We start from the raw sequence: 15,828 nt of genomic DNA on the forward strand, positions 1-15,828 counted from the left end.
CCTGGACGGGTCACCAGTCCATCACAGGGCCAACACATAGAGACAGACAACCATTCACACTCACAGTCACACCTACGGTCAATTTAGAGTATCAATCAGCCTCGTCCCCTCTTGATGTCTTTGGACTGTGGGAAGAAGCTGGAGTACCAGAGAGAACCCACACAGGAACAGGGAGAACATGTAGACTCCACACAAAGATCCTGTCCCCGAGCCGGGGCTCGAACCCGTGACCTTCTTGCCGTGAGGCGACAGTGCTAACTTTAAATATTCACTGGCTACACAACGTAGTTTTACGAACTGAGAGGAGACTGTATAAAATTCTCAAAATATACAATTTATTCAAAATATGTTAATGCAACCATCAATATTTTCCAGTAATTACAAAATCAGTAGTTTTTTTTCTTCCTTATGGACAAGGCTGGTTGTCAAACACGAGCCTTGAGAGCTTTCCAACAGGTGACAGTCCCTTTGTGATGACGTTCGACTAGTTCACAATTACACGTCAGTTTGATTTCATTTGAAAAAAAAAAAAAAAGGGACCAGAACAGAGATTTGAAGTGAGTTGACTGCAGCAGCTAGAACACGTGATCTGGACAGAATTTCAGCTGAGTAATAATAAGATGACACCATAAAAAGAAGGAACTAAAAACAGGGGCTTTGCAACTTCTTCAAATGGTGCAGAAAAACAAACCGCTTCAAGTGACGCCACAGATTTTAAAAATGAACCACTGAAGAAAATTTCACAGATTAAAAAACAAAACAAAAATGCAGACTGAACATCAGGGAGAAAACATATCGGTGACAGATCCTAGCACGTCTGCTAACACTGATGAGGGTCTTTTCCTGTACGAACCTCAGTCTTGATCCTTTCTGTCACAACAGACGTGTAAATGCAGTTCATGGGAACAGATAAAGGGTTGCTGGTACAAACATATTTACAAACTCCTCTTTACATTTCATAGACACTGTACAGGGGACGTCAGGGACTAATTGGTAGTGGCATTATGGGTAATAGAGGAGGTTGGCCGGACAAATCTCTCAATGGCAAAGAAATGTCCATCGTTGTTAATTGCTGTTTTACTATGAAATCATCTTTGGCACTCACAAGGAGATGAGGGCACTCTTATCAGATGAAAGGAATCGTTTAACATTTTGAGAAACACCCTTATTTGTGTTCTTACTGAGGAGTAGACGAAAAACATGATACTGCACTGTTGTCTGTACGGTAAGTATGAAAGTGGACCAGCACACGATCCACTTGGATTAGCACAATGAAGAAAAACAGGGTGAGCAGCTAGTAAGTACTACAAGTGACCCGGGAGAACACGCTTGTCTTGTTTACATTTAAAACTTAAGGAATGCAGTGTGTGTTTCTGCCAGAGGGTGGTGCTATTAGCAACGTTACACGCGGTTGAAGAATCTGCAGCCTACAGGAGAAAATCTGAAAGAAGTCTTGATTACAACTACTCCTTTGTATTTGTCAAGTTGCATGAATTCCCAAGACGGGAAGATGCCGGCAGTGGAAACAGCTGGTTGGTTGTTTGAGTTAGAATGATATGCTATTTCAGAGTTAATTAAAAAAAAGAAAATACAGGAGTTTTCATCTCCCATTTTTGCACATTTACTCAAAACCCACCTCAAGTGAGCATAAAACATTTTCCTGTATTTTAAAATGTGCATCAAAATACAGGAATAGAAACACAACTTATAAACTGTAACCAGTTAACCAGCATGACCCCCCCCCCCCCCCCCCCAAGGATCCCAGTAACTTCACTGTCTTTTAAGAGTCAGCCATGAAATCGTTATCATGCTGCTGATTGCAGCCTTGTACTTACGGTGCAGACAAGGCAACGGCGAGGGGTTTTCTTACTGATCTCAAGGCAAGAACACAAATAATTCACCAATAATTAATGATTTCCAAAAATACTCCAACTATTCCCTTAATATATGGCGCCCTGTGGAGTTTCTGAACATGAGTGGTGCAGCAGAGCAGTTCTACCATGTCTGTGCTACGTTCCGTTTACTCCCTACAAGCTCGCACAAACAAATGTAAACAAAGATTGATTTAATACAATTTTAAGTAATGGCTCTGTTAGTGCTTAATAAGGAAGTTCGTGACGCATGATGATATCGGTCTTTTAAACAACAACACACAACCGTATCAGCCTGTGGGCCCTTATTTCCATCAGAACCAGAATTTTTCCTTCATCTGTTGTTTATGATGAAGATGGTGAACACATGATTTCGTATAAAGGTTCTGAAATATTAATATTACTTTCACAAATTGGAAATGTTTACATGTTTTCCAGCAGGTAAAAAATAGGATATCACTCCAACAGACAATATTGACACTGGTAAATATCAGCCTATTGGATATCGGCAGAAGTCCAATATCACGCGTCCCTACAGGAAGTGCTTGCAACACTAAACTCGTCTCCAAGGTTACACGCAGTGTAAACAAAACTTGTTTACAGGAGAACTCCACAGGGCCCTTGAATTGAATAAAACAATACTTCTAGTGCTTGTCTGGGCTGGTGAGATTAAGACACCTGACAGTAATATGAGCTCGCCATTTACCTAATCCGCTTGTTGTTGTTTTTTCCTTTTTTTAAAAATCGGAGGCAAGTCCACATGTATCTTCAAAAAAAACAACAAAAAAACAAAACTCAACACTATACTTACAATACTTCATTACATAACATTCACAATTTCTGTTAATGAGACAAATACAGTGACTGGGATAAGTTTAAGCCACACGATGGCCACCAAGAAACAAACAAACAAAATAACACTGTTATTTGTAGAGACAGAATCAAATCTGGATGGCGTGTTTGTGTACAGATAGACAGTAACCTTTCACTTCAGTTTATTCATTGAATCGACGCATCAGAAGGTGCTTTTACTGGAAGATTCTCCAGCTCATCTTATATCGCATTCACGCTCTCCACACACCATCCAAATAATAAATACACTCAACTTTAGGAACCAAAATATGTTGGTTTTTTTTCATACACTAATTTCATAAATAAGAAAATGTACAGTCAGTCATTGTCAACAATGTTAAATTATCTATAAGTGGATTATGCATAAACAGACCTGTCAGTTTGGGTTTGATATGAGAGGACGGCGAGGTGAAAGAATAAGAGTGATCCTTCTTGTGCAGTGCTCCACTCTCCTGCTATCTCTCACTCTTGAAGTACACTTCCTGAATAACACTGTTTTATGGCGTTCTTTCCCTTTACTGATGCAGGCAACGTCTGAATCATACCTCACAAGATCTCTTTTTGCTACGTTTTGCTATTTCTGATATGTCGCAGTGCAACATGATGCGCAACAGTACATCCTGACCGCTTTACTTTGGCCTTCCTTCAGATGATGGGAATGGCTTTTTTCTTCTTTTTTTGTTTTGTTTTGACGATGAAGAAGCAGACTAATGTATCCGCAGCAGTTTATCCTGAAGACAATGGTAAATTACACAATAGTCATCCATTTCCCGTATCCAAGGGAAGATCATGCAGTACCTTATTTACTTTTCTGATGCCAAATTTTTCGACCCTCTCAAGGTGCAAAGCAAAAAAATATCTATCGAATTGTTTCCATACGAGTAAATTTGAATCCAAGTGGTCTTCCTCAGTTCCTCCACTCTCTGCTACACTTGCCTACGTTTGGAGAAGGTGTCTCCTCATTTAGTAGGAGTTAGAAAAGATTCTAGAACTTGTTATCCATCTTGTCTGAGGGGAGGAACGGGACTCCCTCATACAGCGCGTTTCCTTGATTCCCTCGTTTCTGTGCAAACACTTCTCATCAACAGTCACATGACTGCGGCGCTACGACACACAGCAGCAGGTCCGCGATTTTGGCTGCTCTTCCTCCAATGGCTGTTTGAGTTTGAGGAGGGGCGGGTCACCACTGGCTGGCGTGTAGTAAACCGCGTTGCCGTTGGAGGAGACCAGAGGCATTCGAGGGTCATCCGAGTTGGTTTTGGCATCAGTGAAGGAGTCTGTGGACCCGTTACCTAGGTGACCGTTGAATAAGGGGTGATTCAACAATTTGGCAGCTGCCCTCTGTTTCTTCAGCTCCGACAGAGTCTGAGCTCGCTCTCGAGGCCAGGGCTCCTCCTGGCTGGGCTTGGTGGCACTGACCTCCACCTTATCAGTGGATGGCGTGTTACCGTTGGAGGGCGGTTGTGGTGGCATGCAGGTCTGCGTGGAGATGAGTCCGTTCTGTTTGTTGCTGCCATCTTTGAGGATGGTGGGCAGCTTGGGCTTCTCTGGCAGCTCCACAGCTACAGTCGGCTTCACCTGGACAGGTCAGGATTACGTCAATAATTCAACATGACTGTGTGACTGCACGGGTCAGATCAGATTTGTTCCCTAACTGTCAGGCTCCAGGATAAACTACTGGATCTGAATCCTTGTCTAGTGATTTCCAGTTTCAATGCCTTTGAAAAGAATGTGCTTCAGCCACTCTATGGAGCCTTCACGGTGCAAAGAGAGCTGATTGCATAATTGCACCAAACATGACATTTTTTCCAGTAGAGATTCTGTTGTGGTTTTTGTCCTGTGTGACATCAGATGTGCACTTTGTGAGTAGTTGAAAGGTAAAATAGAACTGTATGGTCAAGAATGACGAATTCAGTTATATGCTGACACACCAACACCCAAATCTGATGTTGGGATCTCTCATGTGTCTGAGAGATGATTGTGTTGCTGCTTGAGCGGAAAAAGTTGCACAGTGTCTCGTCTAAACTGCTTCTATCAACCTTACGTTACACACAGAAGTTTGAAAACTACACAGCAACACAGATCAGAGCTGATGAGGATGTTGTGCAGTTACATGATACTGGAAGGACTCACATTAACCACCTGGATGTTCTCCTGATCAGACTCCTTCTCCTTCTCATCCTCCTCCTCCCTCCCTCCCCTCCACACGATGGCCTCCGTCTCGTACTCTTTACGACATAAGTTGTGCCTGTCGGACAGGCTGGCTCGCCGCACTACTTTACTGTGGACACAGAGGACGGGCGGCACGGTGAGACAAAGCAACTGGGAATTTTACTCGTAACACTGAAGAGTCAGGTTTGTTCTTCTCCTTTTCCTTTAACATCTCAGATGCTAAAGGGAGACTGATGTACTCCCACATCTCTGACACTTTAACACCACATAAATGACCAAAAACTAACAGTAGCAAAAAACATTTGTACTGGCAGCATTGACGCCAGCAGATGTCAGCACTTACCCACGACTGCCTGCGCTGGACGTTCGACGACACAGTGAGGTTTTGTGTTTGAGCTGTGACTTCATGATTATGTCATGTTTGTGTTTCAGGTCCAGCAGGATGGCTCGGAACTCCTCATCCTCACACAGATCTTAAAAAGATGAAGGAGGATATCAGCTCCTTTCATGTGAGAGCAGAGAGCTATAAAATGAATGTTTCTAAATAACGACTTTCCTTAGAGGGCAGTGAGATTGCCTTTTATGTTTTATTCAGCACTTATGCACTGGAGATAAACAATGTTTTTTTAGCAGAGCTGTAAAATTTGGGATGATAAGAAAGGATAGATTTTATTGTCACGTTGGGAAATCTGCCCTGGACTTCACAGGGTTTGCAGTATAAAAACAGCAGCTACATTCATCCTTCAGTCACACACGCCCGTCTGCATCATCATCACAAAAAGTGCTTATGTGATTATAAATACTACGACGGACTGAAGGAGTACAACTAGACACATTACAGCCAAGGTGCTGTTGAGGGCTTTAAGGGGACCAGTTGTAACCACGTCTGGCGACTCTTCATGAGAACATGAGGTGACTTTGGGGGCTCGTCTCATGATGATTTTGTTGGGGGCTGGGATGTTGACAGACTCCCACGCTCTTTGTGGTGGTCTGTATTAATCTGTTGGTTTGGGTCTTAGACTGAACCGAACCATGCCGGGGTTCCACAGCTCAGGAGGCTCTCCATGACGGCGTGACGGAGGAGAAGCTGCATTTCCCAGGTCATACAGGAGGATCTGACCTTCTTAGGAAAGGCAGCCCCTGCTGCACTCTTATCACATGACCTCTACACAAGGTGGCGTGATAATATCAACACATCATCGGTTTCTGCAAAGACTGGTCAATTTTTCAATATGTAAGTATCAGTCTGATGGCTGATATTTAAATCAACCTAGTTTTTCTCAAGTCTCGTTTACTTTGCTCATCATTAGTAATAAGAAACAATAAATATATGATTATTGGGCTTCAAACAACAGTGTTTACATGTATTTTCTTCATACATATAAAATGTGAATATTATATTAACTTGTTTGTGTACAGATAAAATCAACATGCTAAATATCAGCTATCAGCTAAACCACTTGTATAACAGCAGCATATGGGCAAAACAAAGCCAATACTCATGCATCCCCACATCGGGATCCACCTTCCACATCACTTTGTAGTCTATGTTGATGCCCAGGTACCTGTAGGAGCTCACCTGAGCTGTGGACGGGTCATGAATGAGCGCCGGTGAATTATCACAGTGAAACTTGAGGTCAAACCCTATCAGAATTCATTGCATGAGCCCATGATTGGCCCAGGCATCAGAACTGTATCAGCTGGTACATTCACTTGTGTGGAGAGTGAACAGTACACGTTAGCTAACACACACCTGGATCACTCCGGTGCTGATGATTGTGAGCTCACACACAACTCTGATATTACTAGAGCAAGATAAAAACCTTTCATTTTAAAGCTGAGACGGGAGGTGGAGACCTACCGATGGGGGTCTCCTCTAGGAAAGTCTTGGCATTGAGACTGGCTCCGTGAGACACCAACACCTCGGCCACATGCATCTGAAAAAAATGGCAGCAGCGGCAGAGGCAAATTACATTTACAGTGTCTGGAATCTTTGTGCTTGTGTGCACGTCTGTGTTTCCTTACCTGACCCCAGCAGGCTGCAGCATGAAGAGGCTGCCAGCCATCTGAATCCCTCAGATCCATGCGAGCCCCCCCCTCCAGCAGCAGCTCCGCAGCTTGCGCGTAACCATTAGCTGCTGCGATGTGGAGCTACAGGGGCAGAGGAGCAACACTGAGCAGGTCTTTACCAGAGCAGAGTGGAATTAACACAACAGACATGAAATTAGAGGCAAAAGGTTGATATACGAAGAACGGCGCAATTGTAACATTAAACTTAAACTTTCACTCCAATTATTTTAAAAACTTTGACAGTGCTGTTTTAAAAAAAAAAAGAAAAAAAGTTCATCTTTATTTTTGGTTTTCTTACGTCGTAATGGCCTTTTATTAAACAACTCGTGTCAAATATAAAGATTAGTAAAAACATTTGTGGGGAAGAATATTGCAGTATCTGTTATACGTTTACTTGTAATGTTTATGTGCTGATGTCAGCGACACAGATACTGAAGTCGCAGCTTCATGCTGTCTCTTTTTAAAAGCACTTTCTAACTAAAAATGGAGTTCAGATTTCGCTTACTGCATTAATCACTGTGACTCTAGAAGTACACTCGCATAACTGACAGATGAACTGTCATGGAAACCAGTGACTTATTCTAATTAGCCTGCAAAAAAACACTACCAGTGCACCTCTCCCTAGTTAAACTGGTTCGGTGGTTTGTAGGGCTGCAAAGGGTGAATAAAGTTTCCATGGGAATTAATATGAAGTATGTACACTGCACTCTCAGGTTTGTGAGTAAGAGGGCTGTTGAAAATGTGAGGCTCTCGCGTTGTGTAGCAGCTGCTGTCTGGTTCAGCGTGACCATCTGTTCTGCTACGATACAACAGCCCACGCCATGTTATTGCTTTATATTGGATTTAAGATGTCCGAGAATGCAGTCATTTTCCTCATGAGTTTGTTGTGGGGGGGGTTTTCCCTCAAAGGAGAGCACTGGATAAGGGCTTAATTGAGCTGATATGTTACTTGATACAAGATCCACTTGTATCAAGTAACAATCCTTGTGCCAAGAGCTACGTCACTGACAAGTATTTTCAACTAAGACATGGGGATATTCACTCAAACGCTCAGAGCCAAAACTCTTCAAACCTGTAGATCTTTACTTTGATATAAAAACAGAACATAAATTCTTTCGATGGCTACAGTACTCAGACTTAACGGGTGGCGTCAGTGTACTGTAAGACTCATTCTGATGTGGCAGTGAGAAATGTTTGTTTATTGATCATATCTATTTATAATTTTATTATTTGATCAACAAGATATCTGGAAATAAAATCAAAGTTCTCTGAGCCTGAAGCTTCTTCAAAATTCCTCGTTGGGACGAAGCAACAGTTTTATGAACATATAAAGTAGAAACTCAAATATGAAGAACAAGAAAGGCGACATTTTGCATTTGAGCTTTTAAAAACATGATAAAAATGCCAAATCAGTTATCGTAACTAATTGGAACAATAGACTCATGATAATGCAAAAGAGCTGCACAGGTTGATAACAGATGATTTTAATCAAACCTAAGAAACAAAAAAAACAACAAAAAAAAACAAAAGAAGGTGCCTTAATATCATTTAAGCATTGTCAAATGTCATTAACAGTGTCAACACACACATTAACAAGTCAAAACAGAGCTCAGGTCAGATTTGAACACGTTCTCATAGTCCAGTGGACCAATCAAATCGCTGTGCTGAACTATCTTTTGTATAATTATGTACCAGGAATGAAACTTAAAGATTTCACCGGCACAGTTATTTGGTTGCTGTCAACAATAAAAGACAGTCCAATAACTGGTGGGGAGGAAAGTGACTGTCCTGAAATAACAAGGGGAGTCTCTAATGTTTCCATCAAAGCATTAGCGCAAGGAGTGATGCTCGTCTGTGGAGGAGATGGATTATTATCAGTTATGCTACTGACAGAAAAATGACTTTTACAGTCTAGAGAATTCATTCATTTAGATCCAAAATATAAGAGAAACCGTCTCTGGGTACTTTTCATAGAGAACAGGTCTAGACTGTACCAGTCATACTAATGTTAGAGAGTGAAAAGCACATAAAGATCCAACATTGATCCTCATGTGAATGAACTGTAGCTCGCAGAGGAAAAATTACTTTTTTGAGTTCTGCAGGGGTAGAGACACTTAAAGAGCTTACAGCAGACAGTGTACTGAATACAGACGTATCTAAAACTGCACTGGAATGCAGTTAACGTTGACAGAATGCAACAGGCTAGATGGAACCAGGACGTCAAAGACATCAGAGGGTTTTACCTCTGCCAAGCAGGTAATGAGATCACAGACATGTTTTTGTCTACAGGATATCTCCTGTAAGTCTACTGGATGGATTTGGGTAAAAGTTGATGAAGAGATCGTGGTTTTATCAGTATTTCTAACTGCAAATATTGCTATAAAGAAGAATGTCCAGAGATGTAAAAGACCAATTTTGATTGGTCCTTCAGTTCATGTAAAATGGCTTTAAGACGAATGTTTCTACTACTGGAAATCATCTTGATCCTAGTCTGGAAATGTGATCCAGAAGACCCATGTCTGATATAAAGAAATTAAATGCAGCGTATTTTGATCAAACTCGCTGAGGTTGTGCGTTATCAAAGGGGAGCCGCTATGCTTCTTCATCTTTTCTGACCTGTAAATGTTGCCTCAATGTCCAAAACCTTAAGTTACCTGGTTGTGTTGAAGAGGCAGAAGCCTGAGATGGAAGTAACATTCATCAGTGTAGCAGCTGTGTTTACTTTATGTAAGAAATCAGACAATAAGTGTAGTAAGTTTAAGTGCGCGGTTTACTCTGAACTCTTGCACTGACAAAATAAGAACATAGCCTCCATGACAGAGCTATGTGCTCTTAGAGTCCTCTCTAGTTTTTCATTATTATTATTATTATTATTATTATTATTTTATCATTAACAAATTCAGTGGCTGTTGCACATGTAAACAGACAATGTTTTGCATCTGTCACCTCATATGCCAGAATATGAGCTTCATATTATTTATCTACAGACAAAAAAGCCAGTCACACTTAATTTATCGATGTCAGTCCAGACTCCTATTTACAAACTTGAATGCGCAGCCTGATTTCATCCTTCTTTTCATCCCCACCTGACATTTTTACATGGAAATTAATGAGGCACTGCAATAAGCGAGCATCTATGAAACATGTGAGGAATGTTGGCCCTCCTTCCAGCTGCTGAGGGGCAACACATACAGGAATGCAGGTCTCCAATATTAGTTTTTTTCATTTTCAAAAGCAAATACATTTTTCAGGTTTCTGCTTCACTTGACAGAATTCTGCGACTTGAACTGATAAAATGTTTTGCACAAATAAAGTAAAACACCAGGGAAAGGCAAGCAACCTGTAAAGACCAGCGACCTGTCCATCACAGAATACACTCCTCACAAATCCAAAAGCATACATGAACGAGGCTTTGACATTTTATCCAGGGTTTAATTGTTTAATGCATTATGTAAAGCCTGTTGAATGATGTAATGTGCGCTACAAATTCTACAGCCCATTTAATTCTGTTAGAGCAACACATCATGTGTGTGAATAATTCTCCTACTCATAGTTTAGTTATGAAATTCTTTTATAGTTTGGTCATCTTGTTGTTTATCTTGTTCCTGTTTTCAAATATTTCTCTGATGTGAATTTGTTGCACTCACATTAAGGTTATTCCTCTTAGTATTTTCTGTAGTTTGTGTGTGTGTGTGTGTGTGTGTGTGTGTGTGTGTGTGTGTGTGTGTGTGTGTGTGTGTGTGTGTGTGTGCACGCGCATCCATTCACATCAGCTGATTTCATAAGAAGAGTTGATCAAACCGACTGCAAATACCCAAGATGAGAGTCATTGTTCATCCACATCAATACAACAACAACAAATGAAATTTCACTGGAAAACAAAAGATTAACCTTACATAACTTCACTGCAGATCCAGGTCTCCTCCTCTCATCTCTGCCAAAGATTTGAACAAGGCCTGCTCTATTCTGCCTCATCATGCACAAATGAAGATTAACAGGATGTGGAAAGCAACAGGACAAGCAGCTAAACCAGACAATTTGTGGTAAGACTTTAAAGCTTAACAGGGGTATTTGGGGCAACTACCATCTAATGTCCCCTAGCGATTGTCCTCCAAAGTCCCTGTGTTTCTCCAGCATTGCCAAATTCCTGATCCATAAAAAAAGGCACCATGAAAGCATCTGGTATTAAATGCTCTATTCAGGAAATTATACGCTGACATTTTTTAAGGATTTCATGGCTTTTTAATGCACCAGCGCATGAACAAGTTGAGACACCACTTTAATAGGTACACCTCGCCAACAAAAACTGGACCTAATACAATAAGATGCTGTGCACCTGAGACTCAGTATGCACGAGCAATCTTCAAAACTGCTTTTTACATTAAAAACATTTGCACCAGTTTTAAATTTCTGGGCTGATATCAACACAGATGTTTGTGGCTTTTTATTTCCTCTTTTGCGCCACTGAAAATCATCAAGTTCCCCAAAGACTTTCAGTCATTTATCCCACAATCTCTGAATCGTAAGCGTTTTAAAATGTTAACTCCAACTCTCACCACAACAGATCGAGTCTAGACACCGGCAGCTGTGAATGGCATCTTATATGCAGAGAGGCTGATGATTGATAGCCAACCAGGAAAACACGACAGATACAGAGCTGATATATCGCTAGCCTGATGAAACCTTCAGCATCTTGTGAGCTCCAAAGTTGACCTCTGCAGTTCCGTCTGCATCTAAAACCACTTTAAGGGGTGGATAACTTAGTTTGACAAACAAGTTACTTCAGCCATCAACACCACGCAACACCATCACGTGCTAAATCCATTCGGAGGAACTGAAAAGCTCTGCTACACCATCCCGTTTCTTATTAAATTGCTGTTATTGAGTTCATTTCTGCAACCGTGTTGATTCTACTGACGTTGCAACTTATTGCCTCGAGAGATGCTGCTTTTCTACTGCTCTGATTTGCACGGTGCATCATCAACTATGAGAACTGATCAGGAGCAACACAGACACTGCAGAGCTCCGCATTTCAGCCTCCAAGATTCCGTGGGTCTCATCAGGCTAGTATTTCGGTGCCTCCCGAAGTAAAAGCATCATTTAAGGACAAAGGAACATTAAAATTCAATAAAACTGCTTGCCAATAATTTAATGGATGGTGAACGCCCACTCAAGAGACCCCAAGAGGCCCGTATCAGGTCTAGCAGGGCTGCTTATTTACCTGGAATCATTTTTGTTACCTCATCGTTAATCACGTTTGAAGCTTTTATTTGTGGCTCTGAGATCCCATTATCTTCTCATTGTTGGACATGATTTGTAATTACAAGCTATCCGTCCATTTATTAGGCTCAGTCATGGTGAATTTGTCTTTCATTCAACATTATAATTATCTCATTCATGATATTCATTATGACTCCACTTGTTGGGGTTTGAAATTCATTTCCAGTCGGACTTTAAATCATTTCGTGCTGAAATTTGCCTTTAATGATGGTTGCTCACTTTTCATGAGGTATCATTTTTTTCCTGAACCCATTTATACTCTGTGCACATGCTCAATATATGGGTTGCTTTACCCAAGGTGCTTGTCCCTTGAGACTAAAAGACATATTTAGGACTTTAGGTCAAATGGATTTTCATTGTAGCCAAAGGTCTAAGCTTTTTATTTGTTTTCATGTTTCTATCTGATACAGAAGAGCAGGTTTCTCAGAAAAACCTCAGGTTTTAGGTTATTTACAAAATGCAACAGGACTTTAGAGCTGTTTTTAGGTCTAAATGGTTTAAATGAACGTAGGATCTAACAACATGTAGTGGTGAAGTTAAAAATTGCCTTATGATCCTATATTTGTACAAACTTAGGCTTCTCACAACATATGCCAGCAGTAGCCATCACAAAAAAAGAAAAAAAAACTTGATATTTTGTTAGCTTCGAACTGCTCAAAATGAAGCTAAATAAGGAAATAATTGTCCTGTGTGACAGGACTGAAGTCCCACGAGATCATGATGACCGTGGGAGGGAACAGATTCTGGAGTAATAATGTGGATTCTGTCACATAGTTATGTAGTATGGATGTAGGTTTTAACATTTTAAGGCCTCAGCTGCAGAAATGTTGCTTTATGTTACGTGACCAGCGTGACATTCTGTTCTTAAGAAAAGCAGCAAACCTGCTGCCATTATTCTTTCACTCTCTGCAGGGTGTTTTAAATGGGGACTGATGGAGAAGAAAGCCTGCGATGTACCAGTGTGGCTCCCTGCGAGTCCTGCTGGTTGACCTCCTCTCCCTGTCTCAGCAGATCCTGAATATCTCCCAGCATCCTCCTCTCCGTCGATGCTCGAGTCTCATTGATCATGTCCTGGGTGATGCCTGGCAATCACAGACAGACAGACAGACAGACAGACAGACAGACAGACAGACAGACACACACACACACACACACACACACACACACACAGAGTTGATCAGAGGGGATAGAGATGTTTCCTGATGGTTTTATTGTACGACTGCAGCATGTGAAGGAGGCACACGGAGATACAGAGAAGCAGCTGCAGATTTCAATGGAGATGAAAGTAAGGCAAAGTCCCAGAGAGAAGGCTTCTCTTCCAGATCCCTCTCACATGTTTTCTATAAACACAATTTCACAGAATCAACAATGAAAGCAGGAATAAAGTGAGTCCTCATGTGGTGATGAATCCCTTATTGTTGATGGGTTGTGACATAATGAGTCCAACATGAGACAGGATTCTTCTCACATAAGAAACATTTAGCATGTTTTGTTTTGTTTTTTAAAGTTGACTTGGGGATGATTATTCCGCTCTGTTTTCTGCTAACACAAGATAAGATGTCATCAGAAAATGGCCGTGCATTTGGATTAATAAAAAGGAATTCTGAAAGAACTTCAGAGATTATTTTATCTCTTCCATCCTGCGGTACTCAGGATTTGATCCAAAATCCTGCAAATTTGGACCTAATACGGAGACACTTGAGCATTTAATCCTCCCCCCGCTCATCGGTAATCTATTGTACTCTCCAGCAATAACAAACAGATAAACAACAATAATGAAAACAGCTGTCAGCCAGAAGCATCACTCTTATATTCTTACTGAGTGTGACTGACTACACGTGAGTTAGTGTCTGAATGAACAAGCTTTGCAACTAAAACCAAATAATGCAATATTCCAGGTGTAAATATGATCCCCAAGCCACTGCATTTATTATCCCTTTAAAACACTTCAGTCTCTTCTTTACGAGAGTTGTGAGTTTTAAAGCAGACAGCAGCAGGACCCCAACCTAACCATCCACATGATATGGCAGATATGTTGGAACTGTAAGAAATCAGCGTATCTCCAAGGATCATTCACCAGAACGAGTCCGTCTGGTAAAAAACATTTGTCACCAAAAATGTACAACACAGGAAATGACAGAAAACGTGCGCAACATTGGATCTTTTGTTTTCAGAAGAAATCCTTGAAAATATAAATGATCAGTGTTTGTGCAAAATTGGAGAGTGGCACTAAATATGGAGGGAAAGAACAGAACATCGGTGACAAAAATGGATCAGGACTTCAAATATTGCTTACAGGCCTGAGTAATAATACTAATAATGATAATACACCAGATAGACCCATTTTCAAGGTACTTAAAGAGCTTTACATACCAGAACAAGCATCAACTCTGACAGATACAAATCGATAAAAAATATCAGAAATAATACGACTGAGTTTTGTGTGAGTTCCATAGAGTGAGGGAGGACTGAAGAGGACTGAGAACTTCCTGCCACCCCAGATTTGGTGCTTCGCAGGAGGCCAGACATGTAAAGTCTCTAGGGTGGTGAGTAGAATTCTGTAGTGCCACTGAGTGATGTGGTCCAAATATAAAAACAGAAACATCTAAATGGAAAAAAATATTCATGATATAAACCTAAAAACCCTCCCATTTCAACGAATGCAGCCTGTAAATATTGGCTTCTCACTCCGACAATAATCAATAATTCATTTTTTGAATTATTAATATTTTGCCAATTGACTTGATTGTTCCAGCAATAAATCAAAAATCCCTTCAGAAACAGCTGAGTAGCAGCACCAAAGCTACAATGAGGATGCTAACTGTCATTCTCCATCATTTATTTAGTAATTCCACTCCGCAGCCGTTCTCTGCCCTCTCTAGCTTCACTGCTTCATTTCCAGGGATGCATTTCACCCTTATCACTGCAGCTCACCACAGATGAACTGGGCTCAACAGGGGGGATCAAGGAAGACTCGGATAAGTCCACGCAGCATATCAAGTGCTGTGTGTGTGTGTGTGTGTGTGTGTGTGTGTGTGTGTGTGTGTGTGTGTGTGTGTGTGTGTGTGTGTGTGTGCGCGCCCATCTGACACCCCTCCCAGCTCTATAAGGCCAGTCTTATCCAGTGGTACAGTGCTGGGAACATTACCAGAGCAATTAGCAGCGCCGCACTCCCTTTGATCAGCTTATTTTCATTCTTCTCACCTACTGTACCACTATCTGCATTCTGGGACTCAAGAGATCCCATTGTAAGCTGAGAACCTCAATTTTGTCTCTCCTCCCTAAGCGACCCCACCTACCCCCACCACTTTTGTCTAAGTGGGTTCCAATCCCATCCAGGAGAAATGGTGTCATGTTATCTGTTACAACGATCATTAACACCGCACTTGTTTAGTATACGGTTGACAGCTCGTCTGACCTTTAATCACGCTGCTAAATACACTCTCCGCCTCCTTCCTGTTTCTGTGTTTTGTTGATTTCCAGTGATGCTGCTGAGGGACCCGTGACCACGTTTATTATGGCAGAAGCAAAACATGATTACTTTATTTGGATTATTTCCCAGCAGATGTGGGCTTTCATATGA

At 41.2% G+C, this 15,828-nt stretch overlaps 1 protein-coding gene and 1 long non-coding RNA gene across 4 annotated transcripts in view; one reads left to right on the top strand and one right to left on the bottom strand.

The window, feature by feature from the left end:
- Nucleotides 1-305: 305 nt before the first annotated feature.
- Nucleotides 306-15,828, bottom strand: part of ppp1r16b (protein phosphatase 1, regulatory subunit 16B) — an 80,912-nt gene continuing 65,389 nt past the window's right edge. For 2 of the 3 annotated variants that reach the window (XM_086199842.1, XM_086199843.1), the window contains 6 exons: nt 13,203-13,327; nt 6,921-7,046; nt 6,757-6,832; nt 5,239-5,368; nt 4,857-5,004; nt 306-4,301 (listed from right to left, as the gene is read on the bottom strand). In XM_086199842.1, coding sequence (XP_086055968.1) covers nt 3,828-4,301; nt 4,857-5,004; nt 5,239-5,368; nt 6,757-6,832; nt 6,921-7,046; nt 13,203-13,327 — 1,079 coding nt within the window. In that variant the 3' untranslated portion in view covers nt 306-3,827. The remainder of the gene's footprint in view (nt 4,302-4,856; nt 5,005-5,238; nt 5,369-6,756; nt 6,833-6,920; nt 7,047-13,202; nt 13,328-15,828) is intronic. The other variant, XM_086199844.1, reaches the window with a different exon arrangement.
- Nucleotides 4,170-6,231, top strand: LOC147268337 (uncharacterized). Its single transcript, XR_015112125.1, has 4 exons — nt 4,170-4,309; nt 4,966-5,078; nt 5,328-5,404; nt 5,915-6,231. It is a non-coding gene; the product is annotated as an uncharacterized LOC147268337 (long non-coding RNA).

This window comes from Aulostomus chinensis, chromosome 3 (genome assembly GCF_037954235.1).
Source record: "Aulostomus chinensis isolate RoL2024-O1b breed Wild chromosome 3, RoL_Achi_v1.0, whole genome shotgun sequence".
Classification (NCBI taxonomy): domain Eukaryota; kingdom Metazoa; phylum Chordata; class Actinopteri; order Syngnathiformes; family Aulostomidae; genus Aulostomus; species Aulostomus chinensis.